This window comes from Daphnia magna, linkage group LG1 (genome assembly GCF_020631705.1).
Source record: "Daphnia magna isolate NIES linkage group LG1, ASM2063170v1.1, whole genome shotgun sequence".
Taxonomy (NCBI): domain Eukaryota; kingdom Metazoa; phylum Arthropoda; class Branchiopoda; order Diplostraca; family Daphniidae; genus Daphnia; species Daphnia magna.
Window position 1 is genome coordinate 16,191,034 of NC_059182.1, and position 25,037 is coordinate 16,216,070.

A 25,037-nucleotide genomic window follows, 5' to 3' on the forward strand; every position below is an offset into this window, starting at 1 on the left:
GTTGTTGGCAGCTGGCAGTCCAGCACTTTTTGGATGAAGAGCAAAGTTAGCCCGTCTATTTCAACAGTCATTCTTCTGGTTCCGTGTAAGAAGCACCTTCCACCATGCGGTTCTTCATGCTTGCAATGGCGCTGTGTTACGCCTCTGCACGTAATATCACTTCGAATCCCAACACCAGATACATACAGGTAAAATTTTATTCGATTAGAATTTTTTTCTTTTTCTAATCATTAATTTGAAATTCCATATTTTCTCCATTTGCATAGGGAAATAATACTGATGAAAAAGAAGCTATTAGTTTCCTATTGGCGTACGACCGAGAAGCTAGTGCTATGTGTAATAACGTTATGAACACGCAGTGGGATTTCAACACCAACATTACCGAGGCTACGAAACAGCGGATGGTGAGTACACATTTTAAACACGACTTTTTCCAAGAGACGTGATAGTGCATTTAAGTTTAGTGACATGAGGTGTAAATTCCAATGGAATGAAGCTTCCGTCCAGGTTTCGCATCAAAAATTTATAGTTTTTTTTGGCGTGAATCGTCTGTTTGAAAAGCCCCTGAGCTCTAAAGAAATCTAGCAAGTAAAACATGGTCATTGTAGTGTGTGAAAGTACAGTTTGGACTATCTGGCGGGTCCGACATGTAATAATCTGTAAGACGACGGCAGATGGTCAACTGAGAGTTCTGCCTTACGGTTTTCTTTTCCCCCTTCTGTTCGTCTTTTAGCTCGCGGATGTGTTAGACAAAAATAACCAATGAAAAAAAAATATATATATAATGCTGAATGAGGAAGTGTTAGTCATAATCTGCCGCAAGTGGTTTACTTCCTGATCGGCAATTTAATTGCACCCAATCTAATCCCAGTCGCAAGTTTCCCTAGCATTCACCTGTTTTATACTCTTATACAGAAAGTTAAATCAATGAAATTTATCTGCCTCTGGGTGTTAACGCCCTCCTTAAAACCTGTTTAGCGATGCGATAACAACAAATTGCCGCGTTTTCTGCCGTATAAAATCGTTTGTTGCTACTCGCGGTATGTTGCCTATTTAACTACTTAACTATTTAATCACTTGAGCAAATTTTTTTTCTTAAATGTGAGAAGACCAAAGGCCGAATGCTTTCTTCTGTTTTTTAGAATGCCCCAAAGATGACGATTAACATAGTAGGTCGACGTGCTGTATCGACCCCAGCTCCAGAATAAGAAACGATACGGATGCTTTTGTCTTTTTTTTTTTTTTTCAACAACAGCTGTTGCTTTAACAATCATTTCCCAAGTTTCATTTTCGCCATGTAATCTAGCAGCTATTTTCTTTCTTCTTGTTTGCCTCGTGGAACGAGGGTCATCGACCCTCAAGTAGAGCCATCATGTTACAGTTTTTGGCACTCGGCGATTAGTCGATCTAACGGAAACAATGAAACTATCGATTTAAAATTACGTATTCTAGTTGGAAACGCAGTTGGAATACGCAAAATTCCAAAAGGATGTTTGGGCGACTGCTACGACATTCAAATGGAAAACATTCCGCGACCCGACCATCCGTCGCCAATTCAAGGTGCTCTCTGTTCTTGGAAGAGCCGCCCTTCCCGAAGAAAAACTGAAAGAGGTAAAAGAAAAAAGTATACTACCCCAGTATGTAGTTTCTTTGAATAATGTATGACTTTATTTGCTTCCAGATTCAACAGCTTTTGGCAGACATGCGGGATATTTACAGCCGGAATCGAGTTTGCCCTTACGTTAAACCACCCAAGAATACATCGCTCCCAATCCGCCCGGAATCCATTAAATGCAACCTTGCGCTAGATCCGGGTACTTTGTATTTTATAGCATTTAGTCAGTTAACTGAAAGCTCATTCGGAATGGTGGTCTTCAGATTTGACGCGTATAATGGCCAAATCAAAAGATACCAATGAATTAACTTACATGTGGCAACAATGGCATGAAGAAACTGGACGCCCACTCCGTTCCAAATTCATACGCTACGTCGAATTATCCAACGAAGCAGCTCGTCTCAACGGTAAGTAACGCAACAAAAACCACCTAGTTACTCCAGTTATTCTAGAAAAAGATCCAAATGTCGTATTCTGCTATGGTCGTCTATGGAAGAGTTCCCATTAACCAATTCCACTTATGTACTGTATCTTTCAAAGAAATAGGTTGAAATGTTAATGATGTTCTGGGAAATATTTTCCTCGGTAAAGAGCTTAATGACAAATGGCAATTTCCAGGTTTTAAAGACACTGGGGATCAATGGAGAGCTTCGTATGACATTGAAGACTTTAACTCTGAGCTCGAGGAATTATGGATGGGATTGCGGCCACTTTATCAGCAGCTGCATGCCTACGTCCGCCGAAGGTTACATTTTCAATACGGAAAAGCTGTACCTCTGGATGGACCGATCCCTGCACATCTATTGGGCAATATGTGGGCTCAATCATGGAGTAATCTATACGAGGCAACGGTTCCATTCCCAAACAAAAATAGCATGGACGTTACCCTGAGTCTGAAGCGTCAAGGCTATGATCCGGTGCGGATGTTCCAACTGGCTGATCAGTTCTTTGTCTCGCTGGGCATGAAATCCGTTCCAGACTCGTTCTGGACGGATTCTATGCTGGAGAAACCGCTAGATCGCGAAGTAGTCTGCCATGCGTCCGCTTGGGACTTTTGTAACGGGCGTGACTTCCGCATAAAACAATGCACAGAAATCACAATGGAAGATTTGACTACTGCCCATCATGAGCTCGGACACATCCAATATTGTAAGTGTCGTAAATATATGCAGATTGAAAACATGCCGGATCTTCATGGACATATTACTTATTTCATCCCTGTTCTTTTCAGACATGCAATACGTGAATCAACCGTTAGCCTTCAGGGAGGGAGCCAACCCAGGTAATCGGTGTTCATATGATCATGATTTTTGTAGAAGTTTACAACCCTTATTTCCGTGTAACATTAGGTTTCCACGAGGCAATCGGAGATGTCATCGCGTTGTCAGTCTCGACACCCAAACATATGCAACAAATAGGCTTGCTGGATAGTGCAACGGACGATCCAGAAGTCGATATCAACTATCTTTATTCGATGGCTCTGGACAAAATCGCCTTTCTGCCTTTTGGCTTTTTGTTGGATCAGGTAAGGTTAATTAAGCGCACTTGAGAATCTACGTTGTTTTCAATTAATTTCTCTTTGATGGTATAGTGGCGCTGGAAGGTGTTTAGCGGTGAAATTCCATTCGATCAAATGAATAAGGCGTGGTGGGATTTGCGGCTTCGTTATCAAGGCGTTGCTCCTCCGGTGAATCGTAGTGAGCACGATTTTGATGCGGGTGCTAAATATCACGTTCCAGCTAATACTCCTTATATCAGGTTAGTTCCTTCTACGTATGATAGAATCAGATTACTCTAAATTGATTGTAATGTGAAGTATATGAACATACCTGACTTCTTGTTGCAGATATTTCGTCAGTTTCGTGCTCCAGTTTCAGTTGCATAAGGTGCTATGCGAAGCATCCGGACATGTGGGTCCATTGCACAAATGCGATATTTATCAGTCACGAGAGGCCGGGAAATTGTTGGCGTAATGCATTCTTATTTGTTGAGCGTGGCAGCCGAGCGTGGTAGTAACCACTTTGTTTTTCCTGAATGCAGGGAATTGCTAAAGCTGGGTTCATCTAAACCATGGCCTGATGCTATCCGAATTCTTACTCGCGGTCGAACCAGCAGGATGGATCCAGGGGCAATCTTGGAATATTTTGAACCGTTGATTGAATGGCTGAAAAAACAGAATGTCGAGGAAAAGGCTGGGTGGAGTAAGTTATTGCGATTTCCAATTAGAGCTTTATTATTGATTTTTGATTCTACTTCCTTTATCATCGCAGGAGGCATGAATAGCGGAATCTTAATCAAAACCACCTGGATTGCTGTGCTACTACCGTCCATTACTTTGGTATTCGCAAGATTGTGGTAGTGGGTTGGTTTTCCTTCGTGGGTCTTTCAACGGTTGTGGTCATTAACTTTTCGTGCTAACCCAAAATTCTTCACCACATTCGAACCAAGTTTTTCTGATATTTTACGGTTCCCAGTGCGAACTGTTCCTGTACAGAATTCATTTATAATTTCTGAAATTAATTTAAATTCCTCACATTGAAATATTCCTGTTTATTGTTATGATCCCATCGTCCAGCGTATGAGCTACACCTAATATACCAGACCATTAGCTCGCTTGTGATTGCTTGGTTGTGTGGGATTTTGGGGGAAAGGAGCGAAAACAATTCTCAGCCCTGAGTGCACCTGGTAACCGTTAGATGGCGTTTGTTACTTAATAGGAAAAAGATATGGGGGAGGAGAACAACAAAGGACTATTTGCTTGTTTTCCCTCTAACTGTTCCAAAGCTTTCCTTTTGTGTTGTCGTTTTCCCAGTAAAACTAACCTATTTTTCAGGTAGCAGTTATAGTCGTAACGGTAGTAAGTAAGTAAACTTCAAGTAGACCACGAGAGGGAAAACGTCTAGGCTTTTGTTACGAATACATTTATCATTATCTTTGCTACAGAGGAGCCTCCCCTTACCAAGATTTCATTAAACAATATGGATTTCAACTTTTCAAGACCGTTAACAAGTGTTGCCAGCGACAATATTAACCGTTTGGTATTATAAACAATCTAAAAAAAAATGATACGCGTGCGATAAACTGCGGTAGGCATAGAAAGGGAGGATTGGAAAGCGACTACTTCGTGGGAACTTGAAAGTCGACTTGCTAGTTCTCAGCTGATGAAGCCGAACTAGCTCAATTGCACTTCATTCGTCGACGCGTTGTGACAGAAGCCTGACGGGGGGAAAAGTCTCTTGCAGGCATTAAAATAGATATATAGCACGTGATCGTCCAAGCAGTCGCATAATTAGTCCAATTGAAAGTTATCAGTACACGTGAAGCAGTGCCCGTTCGATGGCCAAGATTTTGTCAAGCAACACTGTGGCAAGTCATCGTTTCCCACTTGACTAGTTTTTCAACAAATATCGACCGCCGGGTTGCATCTAAGGGTGAGTCATCCATGTTTTTCTACTTTAATCGAAAGAAGTGATAAGCATACGATTATGCTGAGGTGTTGAAACGTCTTCATTTTTCACCTGTGACATCATTTTGATTGAGATATCGGTTAAATGTCACTTTCTCCCTATTGATAAAGTAGAAGAGGTTAAGGTTCGATATCTTGCCATCGAAATGCCATGTTGAAAAAATGATTGGCGTGACCAGTAACATTGAATTTGTTTTGACTAAAACCGTTGGTATTTAGCCATTTTGATGGGGAAACGGGTTGAAGGTCTTAGTTCAAGGAAGGTTACTTACGATGACCTTACGACATGTTGCTATTAACCTTTGCTTGACTTTGATAATGTGGCGATAGATAAAATTTTCACGCCAAGAATAAATTGAATCGATGCCAATTTTTTGCACCCGTTATTCGCCAAATAGTACAAAAGAGAACATGCGTGATTCATTTGCTATTTATATAATTAAGACCCTGGGTTCTTTGTCGTGAAACAACGAAAAAGGAGTAGGGGATAAAGGCTTTTGATGCAAGTAGAGAAAGAGAGTGGATTTTATTGCCCCTCCTATTTGAAACATCCCCGTGAGGAGAGTGGGAGGCGGGAAGGGATGCAAAAAAGAAAGTTTGCCAGCAGTCGTTGACCTCTTTGGCGTTTATTATTGCACGTTCCGAGATCGCTCTGCGTGAAAGTGTGTCGTTTTTTTTAGGTGACCTTGTGCAAAAACTTTTTGCGATTGACATGCAGAAGTCACGTGTTTAGCCAAAGTGCCACGTTCTCTTTTTGAATTTTGTTTGGTTTTAAGTGCCTGATTTGACATTCCATTTCAACAACTTGTGGTCAGACTTTATCTCGGCGTGAGCATAAACAAACGCCGGTTCGAACAGTCAGGAGTTGTTTTTTCGTTCAAGCTTTGGAAATAATATGTAACGCACTAGATAGCACATGGCAACGTAACGTGAAACGAGAAAAACATGCTATCTATCTATCAATCCAAACAGCTGGGATGAAATGAAAACATTTCTTTACAGATCCCGGCCGGTCGACACCCTCTTATTTTCCAGCCTCTTCCTCATTGGTCATTCTGTTGTGTTAAAAAAAAATCGAATTCTAATATTAATGCATTCCTAAACGAAAGGGAGGTCGTTTTGGAGAGAAAGCTTGACTTGGCCGCCGTCTAGTCCATTTAAGGACATACTAGCATGACTTTTCTGTTTATTCCTGTTGGTTGACATTGAAAGGTTTTTTAAAAATTTCACTGCGATAGACCGATGATTTTTATTCGAAAGGATGTGTGTACTACACTTAACTCTTCGTTTTTAGCTCTTAAAAATTTCGCACCGTCATGATGATTCAGACTTGCTAAAAGTTTAGAAAGTTTGTATAGGCAGAGCAAAATGTCGTCTGTGTTTTTAACAAATGCGCATTTGTCCAAGTTGGTATATCCCTCACAAATATCTGCGATGGCCGTCAGAGTACTCATGAAAAAAAATATATAAATAAATCGGAATCAGCGGCGATAAAACAGGATTGACTTCAAGGACTCTGGCAAACTGTTGTTGTTGTTGTTGTCGTAAAATGTTCAATGGACAGTCGGAGAAGGGGGCCAACCTCGTTCACGTTATAGGTGCGACGTAATACTTTCAAGGACAGAATAGCACAAATCTCATTTTACTCTTGAGAAATTCAAGTTTAATTTTCTGGCCTGTATAGCAAATGTTAAGTGGGTCGTAGAGGGGAATTTAAACGTGGAAAGGAGAATTCCTTCTTTTAAACAACGTGAAGGTGCTTTGTGTCTGGTGGTGTCTGTCGGCCAATCAGAGACCTGGAATGGATATCGTACGATTCATAGAACCATGTCTACAAGCCAGAGTGCATGGGAGACGACTTACGCTCAAGGCCCTACCGCTAGCTGGCAAGCACGTTGGAAGCCACACCATACAAAACAGTTGACAACAAGCATATCCCACTCGGAGGGAGCAAAATAACAAGTTCATGAAAATGCCTGTTGATGACCCCGGCTCAACATTTCCGCACATGTGCTGATCGCATTAGCACGTGAGTTCTATACGTGGCTCTAATAGCATAGAGAAATGTTCTTCTCCCTCAGTTGCCAAGGGTCATGCCATGAGAATGAGATTTTCAAACGATATTTTCTTTTTCGTTCGACCCACTTTCAAAAGAAATTCGCAGACGGCAACCGCCATGACGGAAATAGAATTCCCGGATGCGTACCCTTGGTATGCCTTTAAAACAATATTGCGTCTCGGGTTATATCATGCTGGTTTAGCCTTAAGATTTTGTTGGATGGGCGAATTGCCAAATTCAGCAAAGCCGTAGTAGTATTCGCATGAAAAATGTGGCGGGAAGTGTAAATCGAAGGTTGTCTGGAAAACAGCTTACTACGCATCGGAGGCCCAACAAGATATGCAGGTCCAACGCGTGACATCATCCATTGCGGGGTGGGGAGAGCGTTTAAGTCACGCCCCTTTAGTGGGGGGCTTGTTGGTCTTGGGTCTGCGGTATGACTTAATTTTCCATTAGTTGACTTGCAACACTCATTCTACCTATTCCTCGAGATTCGCGCGATTCCGATGTCAATTTTCAGTATCGCTTGCTTGCTTTGACGTAGTCTGAAATTTGGTACGAATATATTAACTGGTTTTTATCCTGTTAGCCCTATGTCGAAAACAGAAAGTTGCTGGAACGCTTATTGTAGCCTTAGTGGGAAAACTTGGTTTGTTGTTTCAACCTAGTTTTCTTATTGTGCGTAAGGGATGCGGATTAATTGTGTTAATCATTTTTTGTAGAAAATTTTGTGTCATTGTTCGTCTAAAAGTGGCATTCGGTGATTTTAGAAATGTCAATTGAATCCAATTGTAGAGATTCCTTGTAGCTATATTTCTGCCGAGACTGATCCCGCGGGAAGTAAATCCCTTAAATCTATGTAGCGTGCGTTCTGTATCAGCTCTACAGTGCGACATGTGACTGAAAGAAAATTGTTTCGATAATTTAGATCGTTACCATTTAAACTACTATCATACAGCAATTTAAACGTGAAACATCGTTAAGTATACCTGCCTTGAATTCTGGCCCTAATTAACCTGCTGTGTAATATTGGCAACGTTGTAGCTCAAGCAGACTACATTCATAGAATAAATGTTTTTCAGTTCAAGACAAAGTAGACGAAATGTAGATGTAAGGAGTAAAAAAAAAATATAATGATTGATGACTAATCCATTTATAGAGTATGCTAACGTAATATTCTTATTTTTAGAAAAATGGAATACTTATGGAGCATCACACGTAACGTTCGTGAGCTGTATAACGGCATTAATGGTGCTACTCTCACGGGCGCCATCGACATAGTCATTGTTCAACAGGAAGATGGTACTTTCCTATCATCACCTTTCCACGTCCGTTTTGGAAAACTTGGTGTACTCCGTAGCCGAGAAAAGGTAATTGATTGATTGTTGCCAAAAGTATTGACTTTCATCAAAATAATTCTTTTCGTGTAATGTTTCCATAAAAACAGGTGGTTGATATTGAAATTAATGGAAATCCTGTTGATATTCATATGAAATTGGGAGAGTCTGGTGAGGCCTTTTTTGTCAGTGAATCACCCATGGTCAGCTTAGATGGACAGGCCTTACCTCCTCATATGGCTACATCACCTATCCCACCATCATTAATAGAAGAAAACAAACTGAGAGGAAACAATCTTCCAGAAATAGTCCATGAACACACAGATGATACATTGATGGGAAAAAGAGATGAAGGAATGCTTGCCAAAACATCTGATGATATTATTTTAGGCAAGATTTTTTTAAACGCGTTCCTTATTTTGAATAATGGTTGTAACCACCGACATTTCTGCAACAGGAGAAGACAGTTCTCAAGGAAAGTTTGAAACTGTCGGAGTCGAAGCTGTGGAAAGGGCATTCAAGCCAATCGACCCTGACCAGGATACGGAAGCAGACAGTTTAATGCAGGACGAATTCGTAGAGATGACAGAAGAGGAGCGGAAGCGTTGGAAAAAGAAGAATCGCAGACGACGCTCGCAGTTACGAAAGAGAATGCAACGCGAGGCCACAAAAACGTCATCTGAATCCGGAACAGAACCCTATCCTTGTGAAATGGAGCCAGAACTGGAAATCCCACTTGCTGTTAGTTCTTCCTTGAAAGATAGGACACAGGTAAATTTCATGTAAATTTTTCCTTGATAACATGTTTCGACCAATGTGTCCTCCTTTAAACTAGGTGAAGCCAGGCCATCGAAAATCGCATAGTTTATCGGGAATCCAGTTCAAGGGTGATCTGGCGCCTCCCGTCGAAAATCCAGTTGACGACTGGGTTCGTGGCGGAACCATTTCCAGGTCGATTAGTCATGGATTTCACTTTTTTAGTGACACTGAAATGGAAATCAGGAGCCCCGATGGATCCCGTCCCCCTACACCCCTCCACTCCGACACGGAGTACGAGGTGAGTAATTTTTTCAAGTTAAAATCTTGGTGCAGATGTTAACGAAACGTAAAATTTATTCAAATAGGTCGGACATATGCGGCCTAAAGCCTCGGAATTGGACGATCCATCTAGAAATTGCCCTCAACAGTCATGGCGCTGGGGTGAATTGCCAAGCCCACCTGTTCATAATCGACCCTCACCACCTAAACCTGTTTCCAAGTCTCCACCTCATGATGTTTCTCCATCGAATCGAGACGGTGAAACTGGTGCGGTGGCCATGATCAATAATGAAGGGACTTCCGATGGCACAGATAACAAAGCCCGTCAGTCTCAGAGTACGGCAGAAGGTAGGGGAATGTAAAAATCGATTGCTTGTCTAAAACTCATGCCTATTCGTTCTTCTATAAATAGCGGAAGCCCAACGATCGATGTTGAGTCACATGTTCAGCTTCATGCGACAAACCAAGAAGATGCGACACCAAGGCATCGCAGCAGGAGGAGGAATTTACTTAGATGACTTGAACGTGGACGCTCTTGATCCGGAGTTGGCTGCTCTTTACATTACGCAGAATTCCTTCCGTCACGGACTCGCTGATTCAACAGTCTCTAGGTACTAAATGGGATAGGAAAACTATGCGACCTTCAGCCACTTGGATGTGTTTGTTTCTATGTGCATTCTCTGATTAGCGACCGACCTAGATTCCTTAACTTGTTTTCGCCAAACAACACACGAGGCACTAAATAGGGCAGTTGAAGGTTGACACCTTGAACTTTCTCCATTTCGATTGTTCTTGCTTGCACTTTTTTCTTGAATCCCTTGATATAACTATCCCAGATTTTCGAAAAAATGTTGAGGTGACCTAATGTGTTTGTGATCGGTTTGCTAATCTGCGCATATCTTGGGCTATATTTTCTATTCAGCGAGTATCAGAGCCGGATTTTCACTGACCCACATCATTCTTACGTTCGCAGATTGCGCGATGAAGATACTGAGTCGGGCAAAGGGGCATCGCTACCCCAATCACCGCACAGTTTGTCAACAGGTGCAGCTATACGCGGTTCCACCGGCCCAAGATCCGTAGACAGCGATTTTGAAGATTCCCGTCCAGACTATCGCTCTCTCCCTGACGTCGCCCTGTCGTTATGCGGTCATTTTGGCGACCAGATAGATCCCCCTGATGAACTGTTCCTTCAATCTCTAGTCACGTATGATGATTTTATCGAGAATCCTCGGTTGATTGAGAACCCTGACCTCCTTGTCAGAATTGGCAACAAATACTACACATGGCAAGCCGCATGCCCCATCGTCATGAGCTGGGTTCTTTACCAGCGGTTCCTACCTCAGTCGTCGGTTGATGCCATTGTTCACGAGTACATGCCTAAACGCAAAGAAAAGAAAACTGAACCTGAGGCCCCAGTCCGGAAATCTTCATGGTTTCCTTGGAGAAGAAGAACCGAGAAAAAGGAAGGTGATGAAACAGGGGTTAATACCGCCAGCACTGTGGCCCATTCAGACCCAGCGTCGTCCAGTTCCGGCAGCGCCCCAAAAACCACTGAATCGGTCAATAACAAACCAAAGAGCACCAATCTATCTGACCGCCAGCCACTGGCAGATTTGGCTACTGGAACCTCGTCTGACAATGAAAGCAACGATTCCAATCAGCCTGACAGTGGCAAGAAACTTCCAATGGAAAGACGACCTTATTACGAAAACACGGACATCTATTGTAAAACGTTGCGTCTTACGACTGAACAGATTGTAAGTTGAGCTTGGGTTGTTTGATAATGGCCTGTAATGAATTAATGCGTGTATATTGCAGAGACATCTAAACCTGCGGGAAGGGCCTAACGAGGCCGTGTTTAGCGTGACAACTGCCTATCAAGGCACGACTAGATGTAAATGCCATATCTATCTCTGGCGCTACGACGACAAAGTAGTCATCTCAGATATCGATGGAACTATCACCAAGTATACATAGATTTCTCTTTAATGTTGTTTTCTTTGCTTAACTAGTAAATGTATTGTCTTTAGGTCGGATGTGCTTGGCCATATTCTTCCGATTGTCGGTCAAGATTGGGCCCAAAGTGGCGTAGCTCAGCTGTTCACCAAGATTAAGAACAATGGCTACCGCATTTTGTATCTTTCAGCCCGCGCTATTGGCCAGGCGCACGTGACGCGCGAATACTTGCGATCGGTCAGACAAGGAGACCTTTCACTACCTGATGGACCTCTTTTACTCAATCCTACTAGTCTCTTGAGCGCCTTCCATCGGTAAGTATTTAAATGAAATTTCACAAAGTTGTTCTTTTTTATTTTTACATTTGTTTTGATTGACGTCGACAGTGAAGTCATTGAGAAGAAACCTGAAGAGTTCAAGATTTCCTGCTTGCGTGATATTCAAATGTTATTTCCGTCGCATTCTAATCCATTCTACGCTGGATACGGAAATCGAGTCAATGTATGTATTACGTTGTCTTCAAAGGTTTTTTCCCCCCTCTATGTAACTCGAATATGTTTGCAGGATGTGTGGGCGTACCGGGCCGTTGGCATTCCTACCTCAAGGATCTTCACAATTAATCCTCGTGGCGAGCTGAAACTGGAGCTGACTCAATCCTTCCAATCCTCGTAAGTTAATTTCATGTCATTAAATTCGCATGCTTCTGCCATTTTCATTTAGCTGCACAGTCCTTGTCATCGTAACTTCCAGTTTTTCTTCAAGTCATCTCCTGCTATGATGTGGACGCTTTTAATGTTACTATTTTCCATCGCTGAATGGTTCGTTTATTGTCAGGGGTTACATCAAAGTCATTGTTAGGATCAAGACGTGGTGTTTTTAAAAAATCTTCTATTATTCGTTTTTTTATTATTATTTTTTATTTTATATAAAAAATTCCACTTGTTTTCCTCTTTGACTTTGTTAGTTACTCTTCTCAATGCCAATTGGTGGATGAGCTATTCCCAGTTTCTAGCAAGCCGATAAAGCGGACTACACCGATCGCCATTCCTTCGCATTGGCTCAGACACTGTTGATTGTAAATAATTGAATTTTCCAGTTTCGTGTTTCACGCTTTATCAGCTGAGCCGATTACGTGCCTACTCCTAGCACAATTTGCATAATTTCCTGAGTTACCTCATAGCATGCAAAACCCTGTTTCAATTTATCGCACCTGCGTAGATCTCGATAGAATTAGTACCTCTGTCACTCACCAAGAGATAACACCAATTAGCTTTCTAACGAAATTTGGCGCTTGGGCTTTAGAATTGCAAAAAGCTTTCGCACAGTAGCCGCACAAATAATATTATCGTTTTATTGAAGTAACCGAACTATTCATTTTCAAATTTATTTCAGGTACTCGAAGCAGAGTTTCATCGTTGATCTAGTGTTCCCTCCATTTCTTCATGGTGCTCGTGAAGTTCTAGAAGGCTCCGAATTCAGCGAGTTCACCTACTGGCGCCAACCTGTTCCAGATACGCCCGACGAAACTGAAGCCGCCAAGTTTATCACAGCTTACTCTGATTCGAACAAACAGCGTCGTTTGGGGTTGACGAAAATTGAACACTAGCATTTTCTATCACCCCTCTCCCCCTCGTGTAATTTATGTATAAGTCCGTTTTGGTCCATGGTTATACCTACTTCCCTTCGTCTCGAGTCGTCCGTCTCCCGTTTTCTTTCCCCCTTTTTCAGCAAAAGTTTCGTTAATTGAATTGGGATTATGATTTTGAATGGTCGTTTTGATGGAGTTGGCGTCGAAATAAACGCAGCTGTGCTGTTCAATAGCTCGTGTCGACAGTGTGATACTACTACAAGAGTTGATATTCTGTTTGGATTTGTTGAAGACAACTTTTTCTGCTTAGACGTATTGAATGCTTATTGTATAACACTGGGCACACTATTTGTGTCAAACGTTATTCAATGGAATGCTCAGCAAAAAAGTTGTTTTATCTGTTTGAATCGTCCATTTCCCAATCCGGTTCCTTAACGTGCCCCCATTCGGACCAAATATAAGTGGATGACCTGTGTAAAAATAAAAATCAAACAAACAAAAAAAAAACATTAGCGCAAGTGCTTAGTCACTGGGAGGGGAGGTAGAGAATTGCTGAGCGAACCGTTGGATTCTTTCCTTTTTTCTTTATGTTAAATAGATAGCGGTACAAGACATAATGCAAAAATAATTGCTGCAGATCCCTCCGTCTCGGTAAAAAAAACGTCATAACGTGGAACATTCAACATAACATTCTTTGTAATCGCGTCTTGAGCATTGTGTTTCTGAAACTAAAAAGCCATAAACTGGGGTACGACCGTACGAATTTTAATGAGAAACAAAGCGTATTCTCTCATCACCTGTGCTGCGTTTTCGTTGCAAGGTTACATAAAAATTTACATACGTTAGCAATGATATCAACAAACAAGATTGAATGCAAAATAATTTATCACTGTATTGCGTAAATTATTGAATCGTGAGAGACAATTGTGAGATGCTTTGCTAGCTAGAACGTGAAGCATATCGTCAAACATCACGTTAAGTTACGTTATCCGCACTGACTTGATAACTGTGTAACGCGGCGATTTAAATACCTAAAATCCAACTAATCTTACGATATTTTCATTCAGTCGGGGATGACATTCTCGTTAAATGTTTGATTCGGTGGAACGTTAGAGTCAGCTCTTCCGCCGTCGTTATGCTCGTACCTAAAAGAAACCGCCTCTTCCGATGTGAAAGGCTCCACCGAGTTTTCCTCTTCGACCTCTTCCTCATATTCATTGTTGTTTTTGTCTTCCGTGCCATCGAAAGACGAAGAAATTTCCATTTTTCTCTTTGAAGCAGTTCGCTTTCCATCAACGCCGCTTCTTGCAATATCTTGACGGCGGATCAAATCGGCTAGGTTATCCTTCAATGAAGTCAGTTGCGTGTTGGCTTCCTGTAAAGCAGCTAATGTTTCCTCAATAGCGTTATTCGTTTCTTCCTGTGCTTCTTGAGCTTCAACATTGTCTTTTCTTTCAGCAATTCGATTTTCCCATGCACGGAAAATCATTGCCATTGCATCGTAAATTACCCAAAAGTTGGCTATCAGAAAATAATATTGATTTAATGAGCTGCCCCCGGTTGAGGCGAAAAGCGAATTAAACGATTTCATAAATCGATCAACTCCGTCTATATTAGTCCTGGCGTTTAACACATTGGCAACGGCTGTCATTACGTCGATGAGGCTTTTGAAACCGAGGCCAACGAATGATTCGATGATCCGCATCTCTTCTTGCGTTAGTTTGCGCTCTTGCAATCTTCGATCTAACATGTTTTCGTGATTCTCAATTCCTTTGTGCGTTGTACCCGTGACGAAATCTAAATACAAAATCAGGTAGGTTTAAAAATGTAAACAATTCTATTACTAAGCAATGGTAATTGATGCTTTGTCTTTACGACAGCAGACGTAGGAGAAAACGATTAATTTCTACCTTCGAGCACAGTTGAAGGCAGTTTTGAATGCCTGGAGCTCCTCCGTGTTGAATCAGAAGCAGCATGAGCTGGGTAGATGAAAGAAATCCAAGAGGTTAAAACGAGTACCGTTATAAAATAAAGTGGAGCACGAAACGTTGTCACGGTCATCGCGATGAGGTTGCGACTTGCTAATAAAAAAAAAAGTATGAAATTATTGACCAATCAACCAGCCAAGAGCCAACGCAACAACAAACACTGCCAATGGCGGTATTATTAATTCTTACAAGTTCGCCCTTGTTGCACGTGGCGTTGTTTCTCGGCACAAATGAGCAATGAAACTGAACATCCACGAAGCCTTTTCTGCGTTCTTATACCATCAAAGCATTTGGTTAGTTTTTTTTTTTTTCTTTTTCTTTTTTTTTGTCGCTTGCAGCTATGTACCCAACCTGACTGGGTTCGAATGCACCGCGTGTGTAAGGGACGGTTCGAATAAATTATTCATGAATTAAATGAAACGCCAAAAAAACTCGAAACTCTAGTTCAACAACTTTGTGAAGAAACCAGGAAGCAGTCGTCTGACGGTTAACCGGTTGGATGTTTTTTAAAATTTGGCCAAGCCTTATGGCCAATGATTGAGATGTAGTAAATTTAAATATGGTAGACTAAATATGCAGTTGTATCTTCCGTAGTTTACAATAGCATAATACATGGTTGTAACAATAGAACAACAGGTTATTAAAATTCACAACACTTTCCCGAAATTCGACACACATTGTACAGGGTGTTAGGATTTCGACAGATTTTATTTCATGGCCAAGTTCAATGGGTCAACAACAGGTAGTAGGTACAACAGTGTTTCTGTGGTCGCCAAAGGATTTTGATTATCGTACTATGTACACTAAAAAAGGTATTTTCCTCCTGAAAAGCTGTTATTTTTGAGTTTCTTGGCCCACTTTTCTTGAGGTCGGTACAGAAATAGATGGATAATTGTTTTTAGAAAGGACAAGAAACTAAACCGGAAACGAATTCAAGCCACACCGATGCTCGAAATCGGCTGATTAACATTCGACGTTTACATTGTTCCATTCATATATAGTCTAGTACATACCATGTATACACGAATCAAATACAATTTCAAATTTAGCAATTCTTCCAAACTCGAAACACCTTCCCTTTTTGATTGTTTTTATAATTCTATATCTATGAAAACGATGGTTCATGAATAGTGCTGTTGACGCATCATTTGCAGCTCAGTTACTCGATCTGACATGCTGGACCAGGAAGTGGGAGTTGTTTAAATATTAAAAAATGGTCGGTAAAAAAAACATTTGTGGATAAGATGGGATTGGAAACCTGAAGCGTGGGAAATCTCCACTGACTAGAAGCAGGAGTTTGTTTGCTTGCTGAATTCTCATTTGATTATTTTGTTTTCGATAGAACGTAAATAAGAAGGAGACGGAAAGTCGCACCGAATGATTGAGAGAATGAACATCGCAAGATTAGGAAATGCATCTTTAAAACTTCCCTCTCGTAATAAAAAATATTTTCATTTAAGGAAATGCAAACCAGCTTATAACGGCATATGGACGATTATTTAGGCTTCATTTTACACGCATTGAAAGATAACGACGAATTCACAAGTTGTGTTTAGCGTGAAAGTATACTGCAAACGTTATAAGCATTCTTAAGGTAATTGGCATTCAAAATGGAGTAGGCTACGTGATAACCTGGAGTTCACGCTCCATCAAAAGCTATTTTCGACGCGGCAATGGAAAATATTACAGGAGAAAAGACGACTACGTACCAGTAAGGCCAAGGCCAAACGGATACATTTTCCCATTTTTGTGTGGAATGGAAAAATGAGTTTTTAACCGTACAAGAGAGAAAGGACATCGTAACTAACATTCTTTATGCGAGACTACGCCCAAAGTCAGTAAGCCGCACTGATTCACGATTTCATGGCCGTCTTTCTTGAACGCACGACGTGTTCACCGGCTATGGCTTTAACGAGGCAATCAAAGTGAATAACAAGCAACGTATAAGATTATAGCCTTGCTTGTTGCTTAAAATTATATTTTTTTCTCTTCTGTCCTTATATTATTGATTGGGGGGTTGTACTCCAGTGGATATAGTCTACGTACGATGTTTAAATTTTGTTGAATTTTACAGTTTTTTTTGTTCTATCAAACTTCAATAATAGTTTCAGGAAACACCATGACTAAACAAATTCACTTGGCATCGGAAGTAACTCTCAACGTTTCGTTATTTATATTTAATAAAATCTTCACAATATATACATACTAGAACGAAAAACATCACAATTATCCGAGACTCATAAATACATGCATTTGTTTATTGTATTTGATTAGGAATTAAGTGCCTTTTAATCTTCCGTGTCCAAAGATGGATCAATGTCGTTAACTTCATCTTCAACATATTGGTTAGCAAATGCATGATCGCTGACCGTCACATCACGAGATGGAATTTCTTGCCCTAAAGAATTCATTTCCTCTGGTACGTCTAGTTCATCTTCCTCCTCGTCATGTATTTCATTGCTGTTTTGGTCCGCTATATGGAGTGAAGAAGACGGTTCATTCTGTGTCTCTTGGGCATCGTCATTTCGTGTGGCTGCTCCTATTCTTGCTATGCCCCGACGCCGGATCAAATTTTCTAAAGTGTTTTTGAAATCTTCGAGCTGTGCGTTTGCAGCTGTGAGGGACAACAACGTCTCCTCCACAACTTCGCTAGCTTCTTCTTCCGCTATTTCAGCTTGGATTTCTGCTCTCCTTACGACAACTCGATTTTCTATACCACGTACGAATTGCGAGATAGCATCGAAGTTAACCCAAAAATTGGCGAATAAAGTATAATAAGCGTTCACAGCATTCGATCCTCTCGAGAGGAATAGTTTGTTGAACATTGATATGGCATTGTCGATTTCGTCAATATCTGACCTTGCGTTAAGGAAATTTTCAACACCGATCATCAAATTAGTTGCTTTGTCCGCGCCAAAACCAAAAAGAGAAAAGACAGCTCTTGGGCTGATAATGTTTTTTAAATGAGATAGTTTGCCGCTAACTAAAGAATGATTCGCCTTTTTGGGCGCAGGTGTGGTACTCTCGTTTAAGTTGTTGACTACTGGTTCTTCCGTAATGTTTCTCGTGGGCACGGGATCCGTTTCTAAACCTATTTGAGCAAACAAAACAATTAACGCATACATTTTTATGCCAAAATCTAACGGAAAACTTTGCTTTCTTGTTGAAATTTTGTTCGTACCTTTAGGAACACTGGATAACATGACCAGCTGTCGGGGGCTTGTTGATGGGGCTAGATAGGGGGCAGCATAAATGGGATCGATGAAGGAGACCCAAGACGATAACACGAGTCCCGTTATAAAGTAAACTGGAACACGAAACGTTGTCACGGTCATTCTAATGAATAGAACAAACTTATTAGGTCTAGCAAAAAAATTGTATAGTTATTTGTATATGTTGTAAATTACTTAAGTAAATCTAATAACGTCAAGACTGAAGGTGAATAAAGGCGGTCACCAATAAATATCTCTTACGTGTTTGCCTTTATAGTGCCGTGGTGTTGCTTCCTGCCACAAACGCACTGTAATACTGAACAGGGCGGAAAGCTTACCCATCGTTCTTATACGATTGCTGCATCCGATGACTTTGCGTCGCTCGCAGCTATATGCACCAGACAGGCCTGGATTGGCTAGCTCTGTTTCTCAAGAATTATGCGTGAGAATCACGCTTACGAAAAAAAAAACCCGCTTGACGACTTGTGAAGGAATCAGGAAGCTCCCAACGCCTGTCGGGTCGGAAGATCGGGGCGTTGTTTTCTTTCTACATCGGTCGATTGTCATCTCCATCCACCATTTCGAATAATCTATTTTTTATGTTAATGTCTTTTCTTTTGAGGAAAAACAGTATAACCTATAATGATTGGATATAGTTTGGTATTAGTTATAAGGATAACTCAGAAAGCAACAACTAGTTCTACAAATAATCGTTTTTTTTTTTTTTCCGTTGCTGTTAGCTATTGCCCAGAACTGTGATGAGGCCAGTGGAACTCTTCGCTATGCGCAACGTTCCAAATATTATATCGTTTCCGGAGATATCACAGGCCCACCCGTTGATCGGCACTCGTCGGGATTGTTTTTATACGACCCTTTTTACAGAACTGCAGTTGAATTTAAAGTAGCTCTTGTTGATTTTCATCACGAAATTTTCATTCCAAAATTGGAGCATGATAGAGCAAACAGCTTTTTTTCCGTTTCTGAACGAACTATTCCGCAGTAGCAAAGGGCGGACTCGGCATACCTATATGTTTGCATCATACGCTCCTCCCTGTAGCCTTACAATCGACGACCACCGGTTATGTTGATTGCTATTTTTATTCTTAGCCCTCTTTTTGGGAAGGGCCACGATTCGTCTTACATTATTCTATTCCCTTATCTTCCTCTTATCGTACCATTCCGTACGTGGCACGAACTTGATTTTGAGTCACGGACTTTTTGCGTGTTTGCGTTCATACTCAGAAGTCGTATCTACTGTCGCTGGAAATCTTACGTGTTCAAGGTCGAGTAGGCCATAATAATTGGTGATTTAGTTAAAGGAACGTACCAACCACTACAACGCTTGAAGGGACAGGCGAGAAAAGAGAACTCTATATAGTTACTCGGTCATGATGAACAACATAATTGATCTACAGACTAGATGCCTCTTCATTCGTCTCGATGAAATTCAGAATTATTTCTCCTGTTGGTTCCGTTTATACCTAAAGGCACAAGAAAAAAAACGAAAGGCAGCAGATTGCTTGCCGTGTATCGAGTTCTAGTTGGTTGGCTGTATTAAACCTGTCTTGTCGAGTTTTTAACCAGAAGGGTCCGCACTAGCCAAGCCAATGAAGTAATACTAAAATCCCACGAAAATAGGAAAATCCCAGTCTTTTTATACAGTTAGAGTTTTCTAATCTTCTATATAGTCCGTTTCACGAAACAAATAACTTTTCGATTACGTCAGACAGAAAAGGATTTTTTTTTTTTTCAATGCAGACTGTTCTGATTTCAAACAAGTTTAAGCCATTCTATCATCAGCAACACCGCTAGTTCCTGCAATTTTTCTAGACCACTTTTCGTGACAGGCAGAACATAAAAGTGACCCAGATAGGTCGTTCACTTCGTGTAAATAACAGGTTTCGATTGACGAATGCATTGAAGGTCACCACAGCGAATACATATGTTTAATACAATGTTTTCTATAACTGGGTCGCTGGATCAATGCACTCAGACTGAAAATCGCTTCATGGTGGATAACTCTAAATGATTCCTTCTTTTTTTTATCATTTTGTTCTCGAAACATGATTTTGCTACAAATTTTCCCATGAACGGACATAAATAAAATAGAACCAGCCAAAAAGTAAGTTAGACATACTACAAAAAATATATAAATAAAGAAATTTCCAATTTCATATTAAATATGATCAAAGAAAATGATCACAACAAACAGATAATTCAAACAAAAACTACTATAAGTACACATTTTAAAATATTAAAATACACAACCAAGAAATTTCTATAGGGCACAAGTTTCAGTTTGGCGATTGAAACGATCAAGCACTATATGCAATAGGACTGCAAACATTATCAAACAGAATCACAATCAACTTCAATTTAGGAATCATCAAAGATAGGGAGACTTTTTGGAGCTACCGTGAGAAAGAGTCATCATCTTTTTCCCTTACTATAATGTATGTCCTTTTCATGCAATACTCAATGGGTATTAGCCTATACTAATCCCCTATCGTGAAATTCTTTAATTATTAGCCGACTGGAAAATGGCACTTGTTTTCCCATACCCCTGACTGACATTTGTATGATCACCAGTTCGACTACGGTAGTTGCTTGTGATGTAAATATGGCGATTAGCCGCGTGAGAAGATTGACGATTGCTGGAACCCCCTGGAGTCCCATTAGTACTGTAGTCCATAGGTTGACGACTTGCGGAATCGGAGTATTGATGGTCCATCCAGTGTACGGTGTCGGGACTGCTAATACCTCTGCCTACTGGATTGTAAAGTTGATTGACCGTAAAAAACGAATGAGGATTATGCTGACGACTGCTGAACTGGTTGTTGCTGTAATTAACTGGATAATAAAAATTTCTATTTGTTTCGACTGACGGTTGGGGACTCTCGGTAATGGGTATCCAACTGCCACTTGCAAAGTGGCTATGGGGCTTTGTAGCAACGGGTGAAAAGGTAACGCTTTCGGGAGTCATTGTGCTGAGATGGTTTTTATAGCTTTCTTGATTGCTGAGACTTGTCTGATGTGGTGATGGACTTGCGTGAACACGATGGTTATTGCCTACGTGGCTTGGATGACTGTGATGATTTTTCTTCTCGTGCTGCACGCCATGATCGCCAACACCCTTATCAGTTTTTGCATTCACGCTTTCAACTCTAGCAGCAGCACCGTTTTGCAAAGCACTGACGAGTTCTGCAACTTCAGCGAGGTTCGCATTCGTGTCGTCCAATTCCGCTTGCAAATCCCCGAGCGGGTCGGGTTGAGCTTCTGCTTGTTGCTGCTGGATTTGATCTCTAATACGGGCTTCGTTAAAGCGAAATACGTTCGCAACAGCATCAACAATGGTCCAAAAACTTGCCAATAAAGTATAAAACGTATTGAAAGCACTCAAACCATCCGAATCGAAAAGATCGTTAAACGCCCTCGTAAACCTGTTTAGTTGAACGTTGTTGGTATTTGAATTTAAGACGTTGTTGGCTTTGGCCATGAAGTAGATAAACTTATCCACGCCGAAGTTGAATCGCAAATTGGAGCGTTTGCTTCTAGTAGCGCTGCGTTCTACTTCCTTCTCAGTGCGATCCAATGCAATATTCATGGAACATTTGCTGGTCGCTTCAAATGCTGACTCACTGATTGGCGATTTCTGTTTGGATTTTCTTTTACGTGATTTTCTGTTCACGGCCAATGGCTTGGTTCGCCGACCACGCGTAACGGGATTCGAATAATCAATCGCATCGGCTAGTGAACTGCGATCTTTTTGGTTGTCGTCAGAATTACTCCTATACCCAGCTGGATAATAAAGGCGGCGATTTTTTTCGACGGCTACGCGTTGCGCTTTTGCTTGTCGACTGTTTTCACGTTGTTTCACTGGATACATTTTCTCTTCTTTTTCATATTCTTCGTGATCTTCAGGATTGCCTGTGCCATTACCTTCATCACCATTATCTTGTTTGTCTTGCGGCGCATCATGAATCAACCTTCGTTTAACCGTTCGCACCAACACCTGAGGTTGAAGATCGTCACCTTGTTGTTGATCGGCAGGGCCGTCTTCAAATTCGCCCATACGTGCCAACTGTTGAAAGAGATCAGACACTACGGCAATGTTGTTGTTGGCATCGTCTAATGATTGTTGTAAATCTTCCAAAGGACTTGGTGGCTGTGGCTGGTTTTCATCTATCGTATTCAATATACGGGTTTCGTACGCACGAAAAATGTTTGCCACCGCATCAACGACAGTCCAGACATTGACCCACATATTCCAAAAATTAGCGACGGCAGTCACGCCATCTGAATTGTAGAGACGGCTGAACGATTTCGTAAATTTGTCAAGTTTTGGGTATTTGGTATTCGAGTTCACGAGATTGTTGGAAGCTGTCATGAAAGTGATGAATTTGTCCATGGTAAATTCTGGGGACACTAAAGATTTCATGCTTCTTCTCCTAGACTGTGGCAGTGGGTCGATAATTCCACGATGCTGCTTTCTATCGGCACTGTTCGTAGTGTTGGTTTCGCTAGTCGAATTTTTTAGAAGAATTCCTTTACCGTCATCGCTTTCCGGTAAAAGTCCTGGAACAATAGATTCTTACTTGGATAATTTGTCATTTGAAAAGAAAACCCACAACGTGACACTCCGACCTTTTATTAGTCTTCTGTGGAAGGTAACAAGACGACATTTAAGACAGCATTGTTTCATGCAACTCACCTTTGATGGCCTTTATGCCAAAGTCCTTGGATTGCAGACTGGATGTTGAAGACGTGAAACTCGCGCAAGTGAAGGTTATCCGAGACACGCAAGTTAGTGCCGACAAGACACAAACTTTTAAGAGAAGCGATGTGGCCATCGAACGACTCAGTTTTCGTGGTGACCGAGAAAGCGTATATCTTTCAATCAATGCCTAAAGGCTCAAAACAAGTGAGCTTGAAGGGATGGCCAGGTGAATGGAACGAGACAACCACAGAAAACACCTATTTATAAATCACCGAGTCCTACATGAAACTGACCATCGTCAACGGCCTGGTTCACTGTTCTTGAGCGACTGTTGCGCTATTGAGCACTAGTGTCGTGAAATAAAGTATCAGAAAGACTGGCGAGGTACGCCCTTTACCACTTGTGCATGCACAAAACCTGTTCGGCAAGATTTCGTCGACACGAAAATCCTGCAAAACGACATGCAATGGGAGGTGGTAAACGAAGTGCTGTGTAGCTGCAGTCGGTGTTCTAGATACAGGTGAATACGAATTCGTCCCAACCCCGCCCATCGGTTTTCATTGGACCTTTTTTTTGTTTTGTTTGCCTCTGCAGAGGGACAATGAAAAACTGGAGGCCTTTCTTTTTCTTTTCTAGAGTTCACCTGATGAAAGAAAACAAAAACAAAATTCGAGCGAACAAGAGATGAAAAACCGGAATGCTAGTGGCTGGTTGAGGTCATACTTTTTTATCCCCCTTGCCTCGAAGTGATTCTTTCCACTTCATTCTTCTGCCCTTTTCGATGTTTTTTTTTGGGGGGGGAAAAAAAACTTTAGACGCATGAGCAGCCAGGAAATACCAAACACTTCATTTGCATTGTGGAAAAAAAGACTTTTTTGTGTGTCTCAAATACATATAAAGTAGCTCATAGCAAGGCAAAATGTATAAGTAACGTAGTCTAGTGATGTGTCATCCTGCAGAAGAGATTTTTTAAATAATAAATTTCCGAACGATTTATCTTGCTGCAAAAAATATCTTTCCCAATCATTTTCAAAGCGGAAAACGACAGAACGCACATCCGATGGAAGTGACCCATCGAAAATAATCGTTAAACTTTTGACCAGATAACTGCGTTCAACACAGACCACACGCCGTACCCTTGCACGTTTTTTTAAATGTAAAAATCTTGCCAAAAATAGTTAATTACCCATGGAAAATCGTGCTTTTGTAAAGTCTTAAAAAAAAGCGCCGTCAAACTCAAAAACACTTTTTTTTTTTCATATTAAGTTAATTAAAGTTGTGATAAAAAAAGAGAGAAGAGAACAGTCATTATTCTGTGGGAGCAGAGTACACGAGATTTCAAAATATTCAACTTGTTCAAATCATATCTTAAAAAACAAAATTACCTTCTGCAAGTATGAAAATGACTGGCATCTTGGCTTGTGTACGAGCTACAGCAAGTAAAAAACATCGAAACAACAAAAAAGCTTCTTTTTTTGTTTTATAGAAATGGGAGGAGATCCTCACGATTCCAGAATGCCGACACGATTCTAATTCCCTGAAGTAAAACCAGTTCCAGAGAGTTTAACGGGAATTGTAAGCCAATCAGAGAACTGGTCGTGCAAACTATAACAGGAAAAAAATAAAAATAAATAAAAATAGAGTTCTACCGGAAGCGCAGGCTATACAACCGAAATCAGGGGAAATTGATAGCCTTCATATACCCTAGTGCCACCTATTTTTGCGTCCACACGACTGATGTGGATTTCGTAAGACTATAACAAAGGGAAAACTAACAAATCTCGAAGGGAAAAACAAAGGTTTCTTAAAAGTTTTCTTCGATTGACTTCGTCGGGATCATGAAATTTATCATAATTACATAGGAAATTTGCATTAGATTTTCCTTCATCGACGATAGGGTCTCCAGTGTTATACCATCAGTATATAATCTATTGTATTTTGAAAATATTTCTCTCTTAAAGTTTCGAAAGTATTGTCAGTTTATCGGCGTTGTGGCATATACGAAGGAATGTTTGCATAAATATGTTAAGTTAAGTTTATTTTCCTCAAAATGACGAT

General features: G+C 40.9%; 5 protein-coding genes across 10 annotated transcripts; 2 read left to right on the top strand and 3 right to left on the bottom strand.

The window, feature by feature from the left end:
• The first annotated feature begins 9 nt into the window (after positions 1-9).
• On the top strand, positions 10-5,046 carry LOC116926869 (angiotensin-converting enzyme). The gene is made up of 12 exons (XM_032933798.2): positions 10-188; positions 267-404; positions 1,453-1,611; positions 1,682-1,814; positions 1,879-2,022; positions 2,234-2,764; positions 2,847-2,897; positions 2,965-3,140; positions 3,207-3,373; positions 3,462-3,584; positions 3,656-3,816; positions 3,886-5,046. The coding sequence occupies exons 1-12, from the start codon at positions 105-107 to the stop codon at positions 3,972-3,974; spliced, it is 1,956 nt and encodes a 651-aa protein (XP_032789689.1). The 5' UTR covers positions 10-104; the 3' UTR covers positions 3,975-5,046.
• On the top strand, positions 4,907-13,292 carry LOC116926781 (phosphatidate phosphatase LPIN3). Of its 5 annotated transcripts, XM_045178217.1 has the most exons (14): positions 4,907-5,046; positions 8,330-8,510; positions 8,588-8,867; positions 8,935-9,248; positions 9,313-9,534; positions 9,602-9,863; positions 9,928-10,126; positions 10,438-11,275; positions 11,337-11,485; positions 11,549-11,788; positions 11,861-11,975; positions 12,039-12,142; positions 12,439-12,549; positions 12,867-13,071. In XM_045178217.1, exons 2-13 carry the CDS (start codon positions 8,334-8,336, stop codon positions 12,545-12,547), a joined length of 3,009 nt encoding a protein of 1,002 aa, XP_045034152.1. In that variant the 5' UTR covers positions 4,907-5,046; positions 8,330-8,333; the 3' UTR covers positions 12,548-12,549; positions 12,867-13,071. The 5 variants fall into 5 exon arrangements, with proteins under 5 accessions (XP_045034152.1, XP_045034125.1, XP_045034148.1 ...); XM_045178190.1 differs by lacking the exon at positions 12,439-12,549 and having other exon boundaries at positions 12,867-13,292; XM_045178213.1 differs by lacking the exon at positions 12,439-12,549 and having other exon boundaries at positions 10,489-11,275; positions 12,867-13,292.
• Positions 13,293-13,929: 637 nt separating this feature from the next.
• LOC116926887 lies at positions 13,930-15,366 on the bottom strand. The gene is made up of 3 exons (XM_032933808.2): positions 15,240-15,366; positions 14,973-15,143; positions 13,930-14,859 (listed from the first exon to the last, which is right to left on the bottom strand). The coding sequence occupies exons 2-3, from the start codon at positions 15,121-15,123 to the stop codon at positions 14,126-14,128; spliced, it is 885 nt and encodes a 294-aa protein (XP_032789699.2). The 5' UTR covers positions 15,124-15,143; positions 15,240-15,366; the 3' UTR covers positions 13,930-14,125.
• Positions 15,367-17,208: 1,842 nt separating this feature from the next.
• LOC116926878 lies at positions 17,209-18,684 on the bottom strand. 2 transcript variants are annotated; one of them, XM_032933803.2, is made up of 3 exons: positions 18,524-18,684; positions 18,232-18,386; positions 17,209-18,141 (listed from the first exon to the last, which is right to left on the bottom strand). In XM_032933803.2, the coding sequence occupies exons 2-3, from the start codon at positions 18,383-18,385 to the stop codon at positions 17,339-17,341; spliced, it is 957 nt and encodes a 318-aa protein (XP_032789694.2). In that variant the 5' UTR covers position 18,386; positions 18,524-18,684; the 3' UTR covers positions 17,209-17,338. The 2 variants fall into 2 exon arrangements, with proteins under 2 accessions (XP_032789694.2, XP_045034189.1); XM_045178254.1 differs by having other exon boundaries at positions 18,458-18,618.
• Positions 18,685-20,291: 1,607 nt separating this feature from the next.
• Positions 20,292-24,564, bottom strand: LOC116926829. The gene is made up of 2 exons (XM_032933763.2): positions 22,974-24,564; positions 20,292-22,837 (listed from the first exon to the last, which is right to left on the bottom strand). Exons 1-2 carry the CDS (start codon positions 23,110-23,112, stop codon positions 20,781-20,783), a joined length of 2,196 nt encoding a protein of 731 aa, XP_032789654.1. The 5' UTR covers positions 23,113-24,564; the 3' UTR covers positions 20,292-20,780.
• Positions 24,565-25,037: the final 473 nt, after the last annotated feature.

Bases quoted from the DNA above. Each gene is read 5' to 3' on its own strand.
- LOC116926869 (XM_032933798.2), top strand. From the start codon at position 105: ATGCGGTTCTTCATGCTTGCAATGGCGCTGTGTTACGCCTCTGCACGT. The intron at 405-1,452 runs GTGAGTACACAT...TACGTATTCTAG, and splicing joins AGGCTACGAAACAGCGGATG to TTGGAAACGCAGTTGGAATA. The intron at 3,374-3,461 runs GTTAGTTCCTTC...TTCTTGTTGCAG, and splicing joins GCTAATACTCCTTATATCAG to ATATTTCGTCAGTTTCGTGC.
- LOC116926781 (XM_045178190.1), top strand. From the start codon at position 8,334: ATGGAATACTTATGGAGCATCACACGTAACGTTCGTGAGCTGTATAAC. The intron at 8,868-8,934 runs GCAAGATTTTTT...TTTCTGCAACAG, and splicing joins ATCTGATGATATTATTTTAG to GAGAAGACAGTTCTCAAGGA. The intron at 11,486-11,548 runs GTATACATAGAT...TATTGTCTTTAG, and splicing joins ATCGATGGAACTATCACCAA to GTCGGATGTGCTTGGCCATA.
- LOC116926887 (XM_032933808.2), bottom strand. From the start codon at position 15,123: ATGACCGTGACAACGTTTCGTGCTCCACTTTATTTTATAACGGTACTC. The intron at 14,860-14,972 runs GTAGAAATTAAT...TTTTGTATTTAG, and splicing joins GCCTTCAACTGTGCTCGAAG to ATTTCGTCACGGGTACAACG.
- LOC116926878 (XM_032933803.2), bottom strand. From the start codon at position 18,385: ATGACCGTGACAACGTTTCGTGTTCCAGTTTACTTTATAACGGGACTC. The intron at 18,142-18,231 runs GTACGAACAAAA...TTGCTCAAATAG, and splicing joins GTTATCCAGTGTTCCTAAAG to GTTTAGAAACGGATCCCGTG.
- LOC116926829 (XM_032933763.2), bottom strand. From the start codon at position 23,112: ATGGCCACATCGCTTCTCTTAAAAGTTTGTGTCTTGTCGGCACTAACT. The intron at 22,838-22,973 runs GTGAGTTGCATG...CTATTGTTCCAG, and splicing joins TGGCATAAAGGCCATCAAAG to GACTTTTACCGGAAAGCGAT.